The 19,369-nt window shown below is 37.8% G+C and overlaps 1 protein-coding gene across 4 annotated transcripts; it reads left to right on the top strand.

Annotated features, from left to right (window-relative positions):
* Positions 1–20: 20 nt before the first annotated feature.
* ZNF658 (zinc finger protein 658) lies at positions 21–18,998 on the top strand. 4 transcript variants are annotated; one of them, XM_033400073.2, is made up of 6 exons: positions 21–116; positions 1,767–1,810; positions 2,615–2,673; positions 8,022–8,148; positions 8,391–8,501; positions 15,502–18,998. In XM_033400073.2, exons 3-6 carry the CDS (start codon positions 2,659–2,661, stop codon positions 17,838–17,840), a joined length of 2,592 nt encoding a protein of 863 aa, XP_033255964.1. In that variant the 5' UTR covers positions 21–116; positions 1,767–1,810; positions 2,615–2,658; the 3' UTR covers positions 17,841–18,998. The 4 variants fall into 4 exon arrangements, with proteins under 4 accessions (XP_033255964.1, XP_004276877.1, XP_033255966.1 ...); XM_004276829.3 differs by having other exon boundaries at positions 23–116; positions 8,406–8,501; XM_033400075.2 differs by lacking the exon at positions 1,767–1,810 and having other exon boundaries at positions 41–116.
* Positions 18,999–19,369: the final 371 nt, after the last annotated feature.

Genomic DNA, 19,369 nt, shown 5'->3' with positions numbered 1-19,369 from the left:
CACTCTGCGCATGTGCACGTCCCGACACGCCTGCTGCCGAACGACCTCTCCGGCCTAAAAGGAGCAACATCTTCCCGTCTTTGGGTCGGTGCTGAAGCCAAGGCTGCCCACTGGAGGTGAGAGCACGGGGTCCGGTTCCGCGCGGCTTGGGGTCCTGCTGGGTCCGGTAGGCTTGTGTGCGGGGGACGGGAGCGGGAAGTCCCGGGAACCTCTAGGCGGGCCCGCCCCTCCCCCAGCCCGCTAGCCCGGGCAGGTCCGGCCCTGCCTGCTCCAGGAGTGCAGGTGAGGCTGAGTCCTTGTCTAGAGGAGGTGTTTGGTGCCGGCCAGGTGCGGGCGGAGAATGCAACTTTATAACATTCACGATGAACAGGAGGCTACTAATAGTAGCTTGTGCAGTTATTCTGAGAATTAAATAAGGTGTCATCTACAAAACATTTTGTCAAGTGATTGTAATAATCACTGTGTAAGCTGCTATCATAAGACACTTTGTTCCCTTTGTTTGGTATTTCGTTTAACCCTCACAACAAGTCTACTTGTTTTTATAAACACGCCATTTTTTAAAAATGAAAGGAATTTAGTGTGTGCGGAGTGATATAGCCCAGGATACAAGCTGGTAGGTGAGAGTTAGGATGCAAATACAAATAGATTTTACTCCCTATCTCTTGCTCCTTCTGATATCCTCCCTGCCTCAGACCCAGAATTGCAACCTGCGGAGCAGCTCCTGGCAGCCTGTCCTCAAATTCCCAGGGACATGATTGTGAAGTGAATGCAGACAGAATGTCACCATGTGGGAAATATATACTGGGATTTGTGGATTCTCAGAGTGAGGCCCTTGAACCTTACTGAACTGTCCAGGCTGTTTCCATTCTCAAAAGAATAGTCTGATAATGTAACGCAGTGCTGGCCAGTAGAAAGATAATGCAAACCAAATGTAATTAAATTTTTTTCAGTATGAGCAGTAAAAATTAAAAAGGTGAAGTTAATTTTACTGGTGTATTTAATTAAGTACATTCAAAATATTATTTAGACTTGTGTCACTAGCCACACTTCGGGTGTAGTAGTTGAACGCAGCTAATGGCTCCATACTAGATAGTACATTTCTAGTGAATGCCCAAAGAGATTTTGAGTGTTAGGTGAAGGTTTCAAATAAAGTGAATTTGTTTCTCTGGCCCCTCTGGGGCAAAGTAGCTCTTTTAAAGCAGGAAAGAACAAATGCCACTTGGAAGAACAGCTCTTCTGACAGAGCTTCAGAGCAGAGGCAAAAAGTTCTAGAAAGGAGAGGGTTCTGAGTTGCTCCACCAGAAGCAGTTCTTGATCCCTGTATAGCATGAGTCAGATTTGGTCAGTCAGACTTGATGATGTTGTTGCATCTAGAAGCCATCACAGACTATGACAGTGGACACTTGTGGACCAACTTGCAGAAGGTGGTAACCTGGGATTGAGAGGTATGGGTGACTGTCAAGCTACACAGGAAAAGGTACTTTACTGGATGGCTGGTAAGGACATGATGTCCAGGGAAGGTATAAGCAGCCAGAGTTGATGAAATCCTAAACAGCACCCCATTTCCTTCATTTTCCCCTCTTTTCAGATTCTGAGCTGCTCTCACACCATGAGCATTAGATGCCACATTTGGTGATGGACGTTAACATAGAGAATTTTTTCTATGTATTTGAACATAGAGAATAATAAAATGGTAGTAGAAGAAGGGTTTTCTATATTGGACACTTTTGGAAGCCCCAAAATACTGAAATGAATGTTTTTTGTAGAGTCACCAGGGCAGAACCAAGCACAATGATATTTACTTACACAGGTAAGTACTATAAGCATCTTATCAAAATATCTTTTTTTTTAGAAATAGCAACTATTTTAGAACAAAGGATTAAAAAACATATTTCTTGCATAGAGCATTCCATCTTTATTTCAGCTCTAACTCAAGTTGTAAACTCAACAAGAACTTGATTAACAATCCAGCCTGAGTAGTTTTTTGACAACATTATTATTATTATTATTATTATTATTTTTTGCGGTACGTGGGCCTCTTACTGCTGTGACCTCTCCCGTTGTGGAGCACAGGCTCCGGACGTGCAGGCTCAGCGGCCATGGCTCATGGGCCCAGCCGCTCCGCAGCATGTGGGACCCTCCCGGACCGGGGCACGAACCTGTGTCCCCTGCATCGGCAGGCGGACTCTCAACCACTGTGCCACCAGGGAAGCCTGACAACATTATTTTTAATGAAGGTAGAGGATGTCACCCCTGGTGTACCTGAATTTGTTTAACCAATCCTCTGTTGTTTTACTTTTGTTGTTGTTGTTTTTATTGTTGTTTATTATTAGAAGGGAATATAAATTGTTAATTCATTGATAAAAAGCAGTTTACCTTACTCAGTGAAAATGCAAGGTTAAGACCAACATAATCGTATCAGAGATGCACATGTTCAGGTGGTGCTACCTTTGTATGGTCTTTCATGTCCCTTCTCAAGAATGTTGAAAGGAACATTCTCCCATGGGGAAGCCTTTTCTCCAGCTGGTGTTATGAGATTGTGAGGCAGATGAATATAGGAGTTGTAAGGCAGAGTAGGTTTTTCATGACCCCGTTTCTTTTTCCTCTTCCCCAGCTGAACCTTCACAGTTCTTTACGTTTTTCCAGAAGCAGTAGAAAATGAACACAGCTCAGGTGAGTTCAGTTTTAATAACCTGTTTGTTTTGCAATGGATTTTATAAGGGTTTAAGTGTCTATACATTAACATGGAAAAGTAGAAATAGAAATGAATCAGATGTATTCAGGGAACATGTAGAAATACAGTTGACCCTTGAACAACACAGATTTGAACTGCCCAGATCCAGTTATATGTGGATTGTTTCTTTTTGTTTTTAACGATAAACTATAGTACTACATGATCTGTAGTTGGTTGAATCCAGGGAGGTGGAACCGCAGATAAGGAGAAACCGTGTATACAGAGGACTGACTATAAGTTATATGCAGATTTTCAACTCTGCAGAGTGCAGGTGCCCCTAACCACCGAGTTGTTCAAGGGTCAACAGTACAGATGCATAACAAAGCAAAGAGGAAAGGTGGTATGTGGATATAAGCAGATCCTCTGATATTACAAATTTATCAAATTGGAGCTCCAAATTTATTTCTGAGGTTTTTGGTAGCCATGTCAGAGTGTCAGACAGACAACACTTCTTTAAAGGTTCACATTGGTGGGAAGATAAAGCCAACTGATTCCTCATAGAAAGTAAAGACAGTCGAAGATAAAAACATATCTTTGTTATTCTTCAAATAGGTGATTTAGTTAACAGCTTCCTGGTGATAACCCTAGGATTGCTAGAATGTTGCCTCCACATGTTCTTCAATAAAAGTAGAAGGCATAAAGCTAAATGAGAACTTGGTTAGTACTGTTTTTCAGAAACTCCGACATGGGTTGAATTAGACATTTTTCTGATGAATCAACTGAATATTCTTAAATTTACTCTCCATAAATATCTCAAGTACCCATGATATTCAGATTTTTCAGCAGACAGTTTAAAATTCTGTTCTCTTTCAAATGTTTCAGCGCTTCCCATTCACACTTCAATTCTCTGCATGATGCCTTGGTTCCTCTCACCACTTGCCTGTGATCTCCAGTGACCAGAGACTTGATTATAATCAAATCCATTGAGTTTTGTCTAATCATTTCCCTTGAACTTCTCTGTAGTGCTTGCCTCTACTTCTCACATTATCATTCTGGAAAGTTTCTCTGTTAGTGTCTGACACCCTCCACTGGCTCTTTCCTTCCCCTGCTAATGTCTTCATGGAGTCATCTTGTTTTCCATATCCTTTTACATGGCTTATCCCATTTCCATGCTTGGCCCTTTAATCTTCTCTTTTGTCTCAAAATGATTTCATCCTCTCTCATTTTTTTAAAAAAACAGCTTAATTGAGATTCAAATCATATACCATACAATTCACCCTTATTTAAAGTATAAAAAAACTCATTTTTTTAGTATGCTCACAGATGTGTGTACACATCATCACAATCAGTTTTAGGACATTTCCATTACCTTAAAAAGCAACTGTATACACTGTAGTGTATATGCACTACATACAACTATCCCCCTCCTGTAATCCCATTACATCCCTTACCCCCAGGCCACAAGCAACCACTAACTTACTTTCTGTCTCTACAGATTTGCTCAATGACTTCCTGTATTATTTCTTATAGGGCAGTTTTGCCTGTGACAAATTCTGGTTTTTCTTATCTAGGAAAGTTTTAATTTTTCCATTTTTGCTGGGTGTAGAATTCTTGGTTGACAGCCTTTTTCTTTCAGCACTTTGAATATGTCATACCACTGCCTTCTGTCATCCATGGATTCTGATTAGTAATCAGCTTTTACTACTCTTGTACATGATGAGTCACTTCTTTCTTAATGCTTTTCAATATTGAGTTCTTGTCTTTTTGACAGTTTGGTTATCCTGTGTCCAGGTGTTGATCTCTTACTCGAGGTTTATACTACTTGGAGTTTGTTGAGTGTCTTGGATATGTAGATTATTGTTTTTCATCAGATTTGGAGACTTCTTGGTCAATATTTTTTTCAAGTGTTCTTTCAGACTTTTTCTCTCCTCTCTGTCTGGGACTCTCATTATGCATATGTTTGTAAACTTGATGCTACCCCATAGTTTATTTTTTGTCATTATTTTATCTTTGTTTCTCATATTGTAGAATTTCAATAGGCATATTGTCCAGTTTGTTCATACTTACTTTCACCTGCTCAGATCTTCTGTTGAACCCTTCTAGTGAAAGTTTTGTTTCAGTTTTTATACTTTTCAACTCTTCAGCTTCTGTTTAGTCTTTTTTATTTATCATTTCTGTTTCTTTACTGATATTCTTTAAGTAGTGAAATATAGTTCACATACTTTTCCTTTGGTCCTTAGACATTATTTCATCTACTAGGTCTTTGGCCATATTTAAAATAGCTAATTTAAAGTCATTGCCTAGTAAGTCTAACATCTTCCTCAGGAGCAGTTTCTATTGATTACAGTTTTTCCTGCATATGTGTCTTACTTTCTTATTGTATTGATAATTGGACATTTTAAATAAAATAGCAACCTCAGGAATCTGAGTTTCTCCCCTCCATTGTGGTCATTGTTGAAATGTATTTGCTTAGTGACTTTTGTGAGCTAATTATGTACAGCCTGTATTTCTTGTCATCTGTGGCTGTTGAAGTCTCTATAGAAATTCCTTAAATGCCTGGAACCAGGAGGTCTCCCAGTTTTTGCTAAGGGGCTCTGTGCATGTCGGGGCATTCTTTCAACAGTCAGACAGGCAGTTTACAACTCTGTATCAGCCTTCACTTCCTTCTTACACCAAACCTCAAGATTACCTAGAGGTGAGAGCTTAGGGCCTTCTCACATCTTTCTGGAGCATGCTCATAGCCCTGGGCATATGCACAGTTCTGTGCATGTATGTGCCCTTTTAGATTCTCAGGAATATATGGGAGTTTTTCAGAACCTTTATAGACATCTCATTCCTCAGCTTTTCCTTTTAAGCTTTTTGATTAGGCCATTGGTTGCCCCAACTGTTAAACACTGCCTCAGGTAGCCACTAAGTTAAACAAATGCCTTTAAATGTTTTTGACAAATGCCTCTGAGATAAGACTTTTCATACTACGTGAGCTCTGAGTTAGCTCAAATAAAGGTCTTTCAGGGAACCTCCAAACAGAAGCAAGTAATGAGTTTTCTTGGAGTGAGGCTTTGACAGAACTCCAACCCAGTTCTGCTGCTCCTGTGGTTGCCAGGCTGCTAATTTTAACTGTGATTGCAGACTGTTGGTTCTTAAACTACTTCAGAGATGGCGAGAGAGGAATGGAAACAGGGTAAGTTAGAAGGGCACAATATCACTTTCTTAGTGTGCTTCAGCCTTTTTTTCCCCTTGTATAAATGATCCGTAGATTGCCTTTATTAACTTCTACAATTTTTGCCATTTTTTTCATTGCTTTTATGGAGGAGAAAATTTTCTTGGATCCCACTTCATCATTTTCACTTTTGTCACTTGTTAGCTTATTTTTTTAAATTCAGCTGAGTTTTATTAAGCCAGATATTAAAGAGATTGGCAAAAATGAAGACAGTGACACTTTTCTCATTAATTTTTTTCATTTTGGGAAATACAGTTAACTTGTCTTTGTTTTTCTTTTAGATTAAAAAAAATTTATGAGAAGTGTTTCTGTTCTTTTATTCATTTATTTTATTGATAGTTACCAACTGCTAACATTGAGCTTCACACAGGAGGTATCTACTCAGTATCACTGAAGACATGAATGAACAAATAATTGCATAAATAACACTGGGGAAAGGCTATTTCTGTCCTTTTACCTCTTAATCTAGTTCTGTTTCTTCCTTTTTTTTTTTTTTTTTTTTTTGCGGTACGCGGGCCCCTCACTGCTGTGGCCTCTCCCGCTGTGGAGCACAGGCTCGGGACGTGCAGGCTCAGCGGCTATGGCTTACGGGCCTAGCCGCTCTGCGGCATGTGGGATCCTCCCGGACCGGGGCACAAACCCGTGTCCCCTGCATCGGCAGGCAGACTCTCAACCACTGCGCCACCAGGGAAGCCCTCTTCCTATTTTTAATTGTGATAAGAACACTTAACATGAGATCGACACTTTTTTTTGCGATATGTGGGCCTCTCACTGCCACGGCCTCTCCTGTTGTGGAGCACAGGCTCCGGACACGCAGGCTCAGCGGCCATGGCCCACAGGCCCAGCCGCCCTGCAGTATGTGGGATCCTCCCGGACCGGGGCACAAACCCGTGTCCCCTGCATCAGCAGGCGGACTCTCAACCACTGCACCTCCAGGGAAGCCCGAGATCAACCCTTTTAATACACTTTACGTGTACAATACAGTATTGTTAACTATAGGCACAACGTTGTACAGCAGATCTCTAGAACTTAATGATTTTGTATAACTGAAACTTCATACCCATCGAATTAGCTACTTACTATTTCTCCCTCCTGCCAGCCTCTTTGAAGTCTTTTGCTGTGGAAACTTTCCCTTTTCTCAGTTTCTAAGACTGTTCTCTCATAATTACTTTCCAGAAAACTTCTCCTCTGGCTTTGTGACCTCTACTTTTTCTGCCAGCCTCTTTAATATTCATGGTTTCTCAAACGCTGTTTTTTGATACTTTTCTTTCCTCAGTCTGTATGTGCTCAAGTTGTTGTCTGATTGCCTCGGATAACTTCAGTTACCACCTAAATTGCTAGTAGTTCCTTAAAGCTTGTCTTCATCCTTGACCTCCCTTCTGTGTTCTAAAACTATGTGTATACTCGCTTAAGGGACTGTTCCAGCTTTATGTTTCACAGACCCTTTAGTAGCAACATGAACAGATCTATCTCACTAAAACTTCTAACACATTTCTTTCCCTTTATTTCCCAAATATCAGTGTTTGGAACCAGCATTAAGGAAGCTGCTCATACTGCTAGATGGGTAGCTACACAAGAAAGTAGTTATCAGATTGGTTGCTGTTTCTGCTGTCTGATTATATCCATATTCCTATATCTGTTACTTCAGTGTTGATAGTGTTCTTTCACACCCATCCTTGGTACGTTGTTCTTCACTCTTCATGAGTTCTATACATTTATTTATACATAAATTCCATCATGTCTAATATCTCTACAACTTATGTATATCTCTAACATGTCTCCCATTATTTACGGTGATGATGTCCAAAGAGAGATGGACATTCTAGAATTATCTAGAATACCCAGTATAATCCCTTGGGATATAGAAGAAGAGTTGTAAGAAGTCTCTTTATATTGAATTTTTTTAATCTTAAAAAAATCTGTAATTCCTAAATATATATAAATGAATTAAGTTAAAAATGAATTGCTAAAATCTTTTTAACTAATTGGGTAACTCCAAACTTAGAGACATACTAGGTCAAAAATAAGCATTCTTTATAATGATTTGGTTTAAAGCCTTAAAAGTAAACAGGAGAAATAATAATTTTCAACTAATTTTGAACTTTTGAATAAAATTTGTTGTTACAGGGATCAGTGTCATTCGAAGATGTGACTGTGGAGTTCACCCAGGATGAATGGCAGTATGTAGGCCCTGCTCTGAGGACCCTGTACAAAGATGTGATGCTGGAGAACTACAGCCACCTCGTCTCATTGGGTGAGCAGACCTTACCATGTGACTCCCTCTGGAGTATTTTCTTTTTTTTTTAATTATCAAAACACATGAACCATTTATAGAGATTGTTGTTCAGGCTTTGATTAAGAAGTTTAAGGTAACTGAGACCTTTACAGAAACAGAAACAGTGTGTCATTACTTTCCCTTTGAAAACTTCAAATGAGCACATTCATTTTGCTTCACCTTCAGAAATGCTCATGGTTCTGGTCTATATATAGCTTTAGTTGTTACATTTGCAGGGTACTGCATTATCAAACCCCAGGTGATCTTCAGGTTGGAGCACGGTGAAGAGCCCTGGCCCTCAGAGGAAGAATTCCTAAACCAGAAGTACCCAGGTGAGTGAGCGTTGACACAAGGAAGTACCTGGGGTAGTTAGACTTTAGAAGGGACCACTTTTGAAAGTTTATTTTCTTTTCTTTTAAACAGCTTTACTAAGATACAGTTCAATATACAATTGTATATATCACACAATCCACCCATTTAAAGTGTACAATTCACTGGCTCTTAATAGACTCACAGATATGTATAAACATCACCACAGGGCTTCCCTGGTGGCTCAGTGTTTGAGAGTCTGCCTGCCGATGCAGGGGACACAGGTTTGTGCGCCGGTCCGGGAAAATCCCACATGCTGCGGAGTGGCTAGGCCCTTGAGCCATGGCCGCTGAGCCTGCGCGTCCGGAGCCTGTGCTCTACAACGGGAGAGGCCACAACAGTGAGAGGCCTGTGTACCGCAAAAAAAAAAAAAAAGAAAAGAAAAAAAACCCCATCACCACAGTCAGTTTTCTTCACCTCAAAAGGAAACCCTATACCCTCCAGCTATGACCTCCCTCTCTCCCTGTCCCCTTCAGCCCTAGCAACCACTAATCTACTTTCTGTCTGTAGATTTGTTTATTCTGGACATTTCATATAAATGGAATCACACATTATATGGTCTTTTGTGATTGGTTTCTTTCACTTAGCATTACAAGGTTCATGTTGTAGCTTGTATCAGTACTTCATCCTTTTTATGGCAAAATAATATAACATTGTCAGGATATACCACATCTGTTTGTCCATTCATGAGTCAGTGGACATTTGGGATCCTGCCTTTTTGCTATTATTGAGTAATGCTGATATAAACATTTATTAACAAGTGTTTTCATGGGCATATGTTTTTATTTCTCTTGAGTTTATACCTAGGAGTAGAATTGCTGGGTTATATGGTAACTCTGAAGAACTACCAGACTTTTCTAAAGTGGCTGCACCATTTTACATTCCTGATGATAGCATGTGAGGGTTCTAATTTCTCCACATCTCCACCAACACTTATTTTTGTTCTAGCCATCCCAATGGATGTGAAGTGGTATGTTATTAAGGTTTTGATTTGCAATTCTGTATTAGCTGGGCTGGCATGACAAAATACCATAGCTTAAACAAAAGAAATTTATTTCTCACTGTTCTGGAGACTGGAAGTACAAGCTCAGGGTGGCAATAGGGTTGATTTTTTTTGTGAGGTCTCTCTTCCTGGCTTGCAGATGACCTTCTCACTGTGTCCTCACATGGCCTTTCCTCTGTGCATGCATGGAGAGAGAGAGAGCTCTGATGTCTCTTCCTTTTCTTATAAGAACACCAGTCCTATAGAATTAGGACCCCACGCTTATGAACTCATTTAACCTTAATTACCTCCCTAAAGGCCTTATCTCCAAAAACAGTTACATAGGGGTTAGGGCTTCAACATATTGAACAAATTGTCCATTACAATTTCCGTGATCACTAATGCTGTCAAGCATCTTTTCATGTGCTTAATGACCTTTGTCTAAACTAATAAACAATTCCAGGAATTTCAAAAGTTATAATTTCAAAATAATTCCTGGAGTAAAAAAATAAAATCACCTTAAGTGTATTTATTGAAAGTTTATTTATTGAAAGTTTGTGAAGCCATTTTTTTTAACACCTTTATTGGAGTATATTTTCTTTACAATGTTGTGTTAGTTTCTGCTGTACAACAAAGTGAATCAGTTATATGTATACATATATCCTCATATCCCCTCCCTCTTGCATCTCCCTCCCACCCTCCCTATCCCACCCCTCTAGGTGGTCACAAAGCACTGAGTTGATATCCCTGTGCGATGCAGCTGCTTCCCACTAGCTATCTGTTTTACATTTGGTAGTGCATATATGTCAAGGCTACTCTCTCACTTCATCCCAGCTTACCCTTCCCCCTCCCCGTGTCCTCAAGTCCAATCTCTATGTCTGCGTTTTTATTCCTGTCCTGCCCCTAGGTTCATGAGAACCTTTTTTTTTTTTTTTAAGATTCCATACATATGTGTTAGCATACAGTATTTGTTTTTCTCTTTCTGACTTACTTCACTCTGTATGACAGACTTTAGGTCCATCCACCTCACTATAGGTAACTCAATTTCATTTCTTTTTATGGCTGAGTAATATTCCATCTATATATGTACCACATCTTCTTTATCCATTGTGAAGCCATTTAAATAGCCATAACATAAAGATTGACATTATTTAGATGAAGAATATCTCCCAGTCACTAAATGTAAATGATTGGATCATACTGATTGGCTAAAAAAGTTGTCCCTAAATAAGTATCTTAGAAAGATTGTAATAAAAAAATGATAAAGTTATTCAGTCAATAAAAATAATTCAGAGTTTCATATTCTGTTATTCAAGTTTGAATTTAGGCAATAAATACATTAACTTAAAAGAAAGTCCTCTAGCTCAGGAGCACAGGTTAAAATAAACCTTTAAGCATTGGAGTGACTGCACCAAAGAATACTATATCAGTGATCATAAAACACAAAATAGGGGGCTTCCCTGGTGGCGCAGTGGTTGAGAGTCCGCCTGCTGATGAGGGGGACGCGGGTTCGTGCCCTGGTCCAGGAGGATCCCACATGCCACGGAGCAGCTAGGCCCGTGAGCCATGGCCACTGAGTCTGCATGTCCGGAGCCTGTGCTCCACAGCAGGAGAGGCCACAGCAGTGAGAGGCCTGCGTACCGCAAAAAAAAAAAAAAAAAAAACAACACAAAATAATGGAGTTCTAAGAACTTAAAATTCACTAGGAGTAGGATATTATATCTCATTAAATAATAGATACTGTGGACATTAAAATGTATGCCTATAGAAGATATAATTTTATTAAAATGAAACATTTGTGTATGTGTATGCTGAAATCAAATAACAAGCCTTTCAGCTTCCCATAGAATATAATCGTAAGATAGTGAAAATATAGTTAGTCTAAAAAGAAAATACCAATAAATCCAACAAGTTAAAAGCATCACAGGTAATATTTTCTCTACATAGTTTGATAAATCTAGAAATTGATAAAATGAGTAAAAAAAAAATTCTTTGGATGTGAAAATTTAAAAAATTATCTGTTTAAATAATAGTACATAAAAGAAAACCAAATCCAAAACTGCATGACATTTATAAAATAATAATAAATGTTACATGTTAGAAACCTTATGAGATAGCTAAATAGTTAACAGGTAAATTTTTAGTTTCATATTTATGTTAATAAATTAAGCAAAAACAATAACAAAAATATACTAATGAAAACAGAACTTAAAAGTGAAGTTAAAAGTTAATAAACTGGGGACTTCCCTGGTGGTCCAGTGGTAAAGAATCTGCTTTACAATGCAGGGGACACAGGTTCAATCCCTGGTTGGGGAACTAAGATCCCACATGCCATGGGGCAACTAAGCCCATGCGCTACAACTACTGAGGCTGTGCACCTCAACTAGAGAGCCTGAATGCCACTAACTACAGAGCCCATGTGCTCTGGAGCCCACATGCCACAACTAGAGAGAGAACCCGCATGCCACAATGAAAGATCCCACGCTGCAACCAAAGATCCCGCATGCTGCAACGAAATATCCCGCATGCTGCAACGAAAGATCCCACATGCCACAACGAAGATCCCGCATACCACAACTAAGCAAAAAAAAACAAAAAAACGACGCAGCCAAAAAAATTAATAAACTGGAAAACAAATTATAGAATGGTTCTTAGAATAAAAATCAAATAGATTAAACTTTAGCTAACCCTAACAAGGACAAAGGAAAGGAAGAACTGAATAAGTTCAAGTGGGGGTATATTAGTAAAGATTTAATGCAATATCAAACTAAATCCCATTCATAATGAAGAGTGATGTGGGAAGGACTTGCTCTTCCAGATATCAAGGCTTTATGTAAATCTCAGGGTAGTTAAGTATTATGGAGCCGAGAGTGGGATAGTTTAATAAATTAGTGAAACAGAAGAGAAAGCTCAAGAAAAAAAATGTACTTTATAGACAGCTGGTCTTTGACAGGTGGCACTACCCCACAGAAAAGTGGAGAAAGAATCCCAAGGTAACCTTATGGATCAAATCAAAAAACTGCATTAAGGTGGCTTAAAAACCTGATTATCAAAGCAAAACTAAAAATATTCTATATGATACGGAAAACATGTTTATGACTCTGTTTAAGGAAGGCATTAATAAGATATGAAAAGCATTAACCAGGGAAAAGATGGAGTAAATGTATTCTTTCCTACTCCATCCACTAAGTACAGTTAAATATGTATATTTACATATACATATGTGTGCATATGCATACATATGTATGCATATATATAGTACATATATATATAACAGATATAAGATGCTTAAAGTTTTAAGGAAGAATGAAGATGGCATCTTAACAATATAGAGTCTTCCAATTGATAGACAACATATTTATTTAGGATTTCTTTAGGATTTCTTTGAATTCTTTTATCACTGTTTTTGCAGCATACAGATACCAAGTTTTTTGGGGTTTTGTTTTTTTAGTGCTATGGTAAATCGTGTTATTTACCTGGTTTCACATTTTAATTGACCATTGTTTGTATGTGATTGGATTTTGTATATTGGCTTTATATTTTGCTCTTGCAAAACTTATTAGTTCAAGGAGGTTTTTTAAAGATCTTCATGTGATTTTTCTGTGTAGACTTACTCAGTATCTTCATTTTTATTCTTGCCTTTTTACGTTGTTTGAGTAGAAGTGCTAAGAGTAAACACCCTTGTCTTTTTCCAATCTTAGGGTTAAAGTGTTCACTCTCTCACTCTTAAGTATGATGTTAGCTGCAGGCTTTTTATAGATTCCCTTTATTAGGTTAATGAATGGATTTTGAATATTGTGAATTTTTTTTGCCAGAATTTCTGTGATTTTGTAGTTTTAATTCCATAGATGATTAATATAATGGATTATATTGATTGGTTTTTTTTAAAAACATGCCAACAGTTTGCATTCTTGGGATGAATTCCACTTGATCCTGATTTATTATTTTTATATATTGCTCTGTTCTTTTGGCTACTTTTTTTTTTTTTCAGGACTTTTGCACTGATGTCATGAGGGATATATTGGTCACTAGGTTTCTTTTCTTGAATTATTTTGTTTGGTTTTGCTGTGAGGATAGTACAGGCCTCATAAAATATTTAGGAAACATTCCCTCATCTTGTATTTTCTAGAAGAGACTATATAAAATTGGTATTATTTCTTATTTAAATGTTTGGTGGTACTCACTAGTTAAAACAGTCTGATCCTAGAGCTGTTTCTTGGAAGTATATGTTTTTTTGACCACATATTCAGTTTCTTAATTACTGATCTATTTGCGTTATTTCATTTTTCTTGAGTGAGTTTAGTTGTTTTGTTTTATTTTTCAAGACGTTTGTCTATTTCATGTAAGTTGTCAAATTTATAGGCATAGAGTTTCTCTTAATATTTTATTATCTCTTTAATGTCTGTTGTGTCAGTAGTTATATCCCCTTCTGCATTCTTTCTGATGTTGATAATGTATGTCTTTTTTCTTCTTTTAATTTTATCATTAAAAAAATGTTTAAATAAATAAGCTTTGGTTTGATTGATTTTTCTCTGTTGTTTTCCATTTTATTGTTTTCTCTAATCTTTATTATTTTTTATTTTGCTTTCTTTAGATTCACCTTCTCTTTGTCTAGTTTCTTAAAGTAGAAGCTTAGGTAATTGTTGGAGGGCTTTCTTTTCTCATATAAAAATTTTAAGCTATAAATTTATTTCTGAGTACTACTTTAGCTGCATCCCACAAATTTCTATATGTTTTTGACAGTTTTGTTTTCATATATGTAAAATACTTTAATTTTCTGTGAGACTTCCTCTTTGACCTATGGGTTAATTAGAAGCTTATTAATTTACAAATATTTTGTATTTCTCCAGATAATTTTGTGTTACTGATTTCTAGTATGATGATTTCTCTATGGCTTGAGATTATACTTTATGTGACTTCTTTTATATTTGTGAATATTTGTCTTACAGTCCAGAATATGGTCTATCTTCATGAATGCTTCATACACATTTGAGAATAATGTGAATTCACCTGTTTTTAACTATGCTGTATTCTTGAGTTTGAGGGTGTAATTTTTACAAGTCCTACTTCATCTTTTCTAGCTGTAATATTGGGCCTACCATATATTCCTGCTTCTTTTCTTGTTTCTGTTCTTTATTTTCCTTCTCTCCTTCCTGTACCTGCTATGAGTTGCTACCAGTGCCCTAAAACAACAGATTTGTTACTCTTGACTTTGCAGAGTCCATAGAGTCAGTAGGAATATGGTTCCAGGCAGAATTTTGGTGGTGGTTGCTGTTACCATCTCATAGAGTGTCCCATGAATTGAACTTTCTCAGAATTCATGATCTTTCTTGTGAGCTGTTGGTTTGGCTCATAGAGGAAAATTTTGGAAGAGTGTGTGAATTCTTTATATCTGTAGCAGAACCATAGGGAAGAGTGTTCCTTTTTCTTTTTGGCTTGAGTAAGGTGAATATTGTCAAAAAGTTTTCTGTTCTGTGGGACCACCTTTTTCTCAAATGTTTGACTAAGAAGGAACAGATTTTTCTTGAAGCTCTTATTATCTCCCCCTATTGTTGACTTTGTTTTTTAGGCTCCTCCAGCTCAACAGTACCCCGTATAAGATATATGGGAAGCAGAAAGAAAAGCTTTGGAATTCTTTGCCATGTCATTTCTAAAGTTCACCTCTGTTCCATTTTGTAGCATCTTCATTTGTTTGTATGTTTTTTTTTGTCCAGGAAATTTTAATTGTAAGAGGGTGGACCTTGGAAAAATGAGGCTTCTCCATCTCGGCCAGCACTGGAAATAATATCTTTTTTTTTTTTTTTTAATAACATGGATGAGGAGAGATTGAGTGTATGTGTCTTTCTCTGTGTGTGAATTATTAATCTTTGGAAATATGACTAGAAACAATAGATACAATAAATAACAAAACATATGATCTTAAGCTTCTCTCCATAAGAAATGTAGGGTTCATAAGATGTTTTCAATTTTTCTCATTTTAGGATGTTACAGAGTTGATGTCCATATTGAGGAGAACCAGGAAAGACAAGAGAAACCTCTGTGGCAAGTAGTATTCACTGATAACAAAATATTGAGTAAAGAAGAGCAGAAAGCTTTAGAGAAACCATTTTATTTCAGTATAACTCCAGATTTTTCAGGAAAAATGCCCTCTAAACGTGACTTATGTAGAATGAATTTGCCGGTTGTTTCTGAATTAATTCTTAGTGATAGGAATTATTCACGAAACAAGACTGACTACATAAATGTATGTGAGAAGTTGCAGCTGGATATTCAGCGTGAGAAAACTCATACTGGAGAGCAGTGTTACAAATATAATGAAAATATGAAAGCTCTCAGTTATGTGAAAGATCATCATAAATTTCAAACTCTGGAGCAATCTTTTGAATGTAATGAATATGGAAAAGTTTTACATGATAAGACCATCTGTGTTACAGCTAAGAGTTCAGTAAAAGGAGAGGAATCCTGTAAGGATAATGAATTTAGGGGAAATTGTGATAAAGCAGCTCTTTTTAACCACATGAGAACTGGCACAAGGAAGAAATGCTTTGATCTTAATGAATGTGGTAAATCCTGTGAATACAATGAGGTTCACATGGCTTTGGCACACTATGAATGTAATGAAAGTGGGAATAACTTCAGTGGGAATTCACCCCTCACTCAGCCTCAGAGAACTGTTACAGGACAAGGTGCCTTTGAAAGCAGTAAGTGTGAAGAAAACTTGAGCCAGAGCTCAGGCCGTATAGTACATCAGAAGACACAAGCTAGAGATACATTCTGTGTTTATAATGGATTTACAAACACCATCTACCAGAAGTTAGACTTTACAGTACATCAGAGAATTCACAAAGAAGAGAAATTCTATCAATGTGATAAATACGAGAAATCCTCCTATCAGAACTCAGGCCTCAGTGTACATCAGCAGTGTGACACAGGAGAGAAGTCATTTGAACTTACTGAATGCAGGAAATCATTTTACCAGAAAGCACACCTCATTCAGCATCAGAGGACCCACCCAGGGGAGAAACCTTATGAATGTGAGGAATGTGGGAAATCCTTTTGTTCATATTCACATCCTATTCATTATCCTGGAACTCATATGGGAGTCAATCTGTATGAATGTAATGAATGTGGGAAAACTTTCGCTGATAATTCAACCCTCAGAGCACATCAGAGAATTCACACAGAGGAGAAACCCTTCAAATGTAATGACTGTGAGAGGTCTTTTGCCCATAATTCAGCCCGCAGAGCACATCAGAGAATTCACACAGGTGAGAAACCATATGAGTGTAATGACTGTGAGAAAACTTTTGCCCATAATTCCACCCTCAGAGCACATCAGAAAATTCACACTGGGGTGAAGCTCTACAAATGTAATGAATGTGGGAAAACTTTTTCCCAGAAGACACGTCTTAGTACACATCAGAGGATTCACACAGGTGAGAAACCCTATGGATGTAGTGAATGTGGGAAAACTTTCTCCCAGAAATCATACCTCAGTGGACATGAGAGAATTCACAAAGGGGAAAAACCTTATGAATGTAATGAATGTGGGAAAACTTTTGTCTATAAGGCAGCCCTCATTGTCCATCAAAGAATTCACACAGGAGAAAAACCCTATGAATGTAATGAATGTGGGAAAACTTTCTCCCAGAGGACACACCTCTATGCACATCAGAGAACTCACACAGGGGAGAAACCTTATGAATGTAAGGAATGTGGGAAAACTTTTGCAGATAATTCAGCCCTCAGGGCACATCAGAGAATTCACAAAGGGGAGAAACCCTATGAATGTAGTGAATGTGGGAAAACTTTCTCCAAGACATCACACCTCAGAGCACATCTGAGGACTCGCACAGGGGAGAAACCCTATGAATGTAATGAATGTGGGAAAACTTTCTCCCAGAAGTCGTATGTTAGTGCACATCAGAGAATTCACACAGGGGAGAAACCTTACGAATGTAACATATGTGGGAAACCTTTTGCCCATAATTCAACCCTCAGAGTACATCAGAGAATTCACACAGGTGTAAAATCCTACAAATGTAATGAATGTGGGAAAACTTTCTCTCAGAAGTCACACCTTAGTGCACATCAGAGAATTCACACAGGAGAGAAACCCTATGAGTGTAATGAATGTGGGAAAGCTTTTGCCCAAAATTCAACTCTTGGAGTACACCTGAGAATTCACACAGGTGAGAGACCCTACAAATGTTATGAATGTGGAAAAACCTTTGTCCGTAAGGCAGCTCTTAGAGTACATCACACCAGAATGCACTCCAGAGAGAAAACCCTTGCATGTAATGAATTTGGGATGTGCTAAGGGAAGTTACACCTTATTAGTTAACACAGTAGAAAAGCTCAAGTCACATAGACTGGCAAATTATTTTCCTTAACTGTTTCCTTTTCCACTGAGCACATAGCTTGTCTTAGTTTCCCAATTTTTCCTTCGTCTGGGTGGGGCTGGTCATGGAGTATGATGCTATTACATTTAAGTAATAAATGGCCTTAATAAGTCACCTTACATTCTTCCTATCCTGTGTTATACTGGAATTGAGAGATTTCCATGGCAGACTTGGGTGCTGTGTATTAAATATGGCAGAGCACAAGGTGAAAGAAGCTAGAGTCAATAACTGAGTGAAACAATTCTCCACTGACAGATCTTCACCAATTGTTTTTTTGGGTTTTTTTGTTGTTTTTTTAAGCCAGAATTAAGTTTTTATTCTGTTGAGCTCTTAAAGATTTTGGCCTGTTGGTTAAATGCATATAGCTTAGCCAACTGTCTGTTGAGTTGGATGAAACCAATGAATATAATAAATGTCAGAAGACCTTTAAGAATTTAACCTATAGGTTTGTATCAGAGATTTTTCATGGGGAAGAAAACTTCTGTCAATATCCTAAATGATCAGAAGGCTTCAATAAAAATCAGAAATCTCAGGGAAAAACACAAAAGTCTTTTCTGCAGAGTAAACTTTAAACATCAAATAGTTAAGATTAGACTAAAATCTTATATTTTGATAAATGACATTTTTAAACAATTACTGAGTTTGCTTCAGATAAATTTTTTCTGAGGGAATGTATGAGTTTCAGAATTGAAAATAAAATTCTCAGGACTGATGTACCAAAATTTGTGTTTTATATGTAATATCAAGTTTTATAGAAACTATGTAAGAATATATTTTCCTGTACACAAACTCATTATGTAATGTGAAGTTTTTGAGATGGAGGGATAACTTGAATTCTGTGGACAACACCAATAAATATTTGACTAGTCTCCGAGCTATGTGGTACATCTGTATGAGTCTGTGTAACAAGAGGATTCATTATTGCTGGTGAGTTCTAGTAGAAGGCAGTAGCCAAACCTGCTCTGGACTGTTCCTTTCCTTTTTTTGAGTGACAGTCTATGTCCTTCTGTTGGCTTTGCTCTAAAAGCTTGATGCCATATATATGTATCTAATATAGCCTGCCTGCTATGTCTGAATATTAGTCTGGCCTTGTTTTTCTGGGACATCCATCAGATTTCTCAAGCATTCTTGTGTGTTTAGGGGGAGGGGTGGGTGTTGATTCTTAAAAGGTTTGGGGGCCTACATTTTATGCCACTCTTGTGGTTCATTTTGTAATTATAAAGCAAGTCCTCTTATATGCATGTAGCCTGAGCATCCTGTCTAGGGTCTTTTTCCAATCTCAAGATGCTTGCTCACACTGCAGCATTGCAAACCATTGATATTTTTGGAATTGGAATGAAAATAGGGACTACTTCCATGTCATATGCACTGCACTGGTATTGAAAAGCAGACTTACTTTTGGGGAAACAATATATGTACTATAGTCTTGGCCAAGAAAATATTTGAT

This window comes from Orcinus orca, chromosome 6 (assembly GCF_937001465.1).
Source record: "Orcinus orca chromosome 6, mOrcOrc1.1, whole genome shotgun sequence".
In the NCBI taxonomy this organism is placed as follows: Eukaryota; Metazoa; Chordata; class Mammalia; order Artiodactyla; family Delphinidae; genus Orcinus; species Orcinus orca.
Note: the sequence above shows the minus strand (reverse complement) of the source record. Positions and strands in the feature narration are given on the sequence as shown.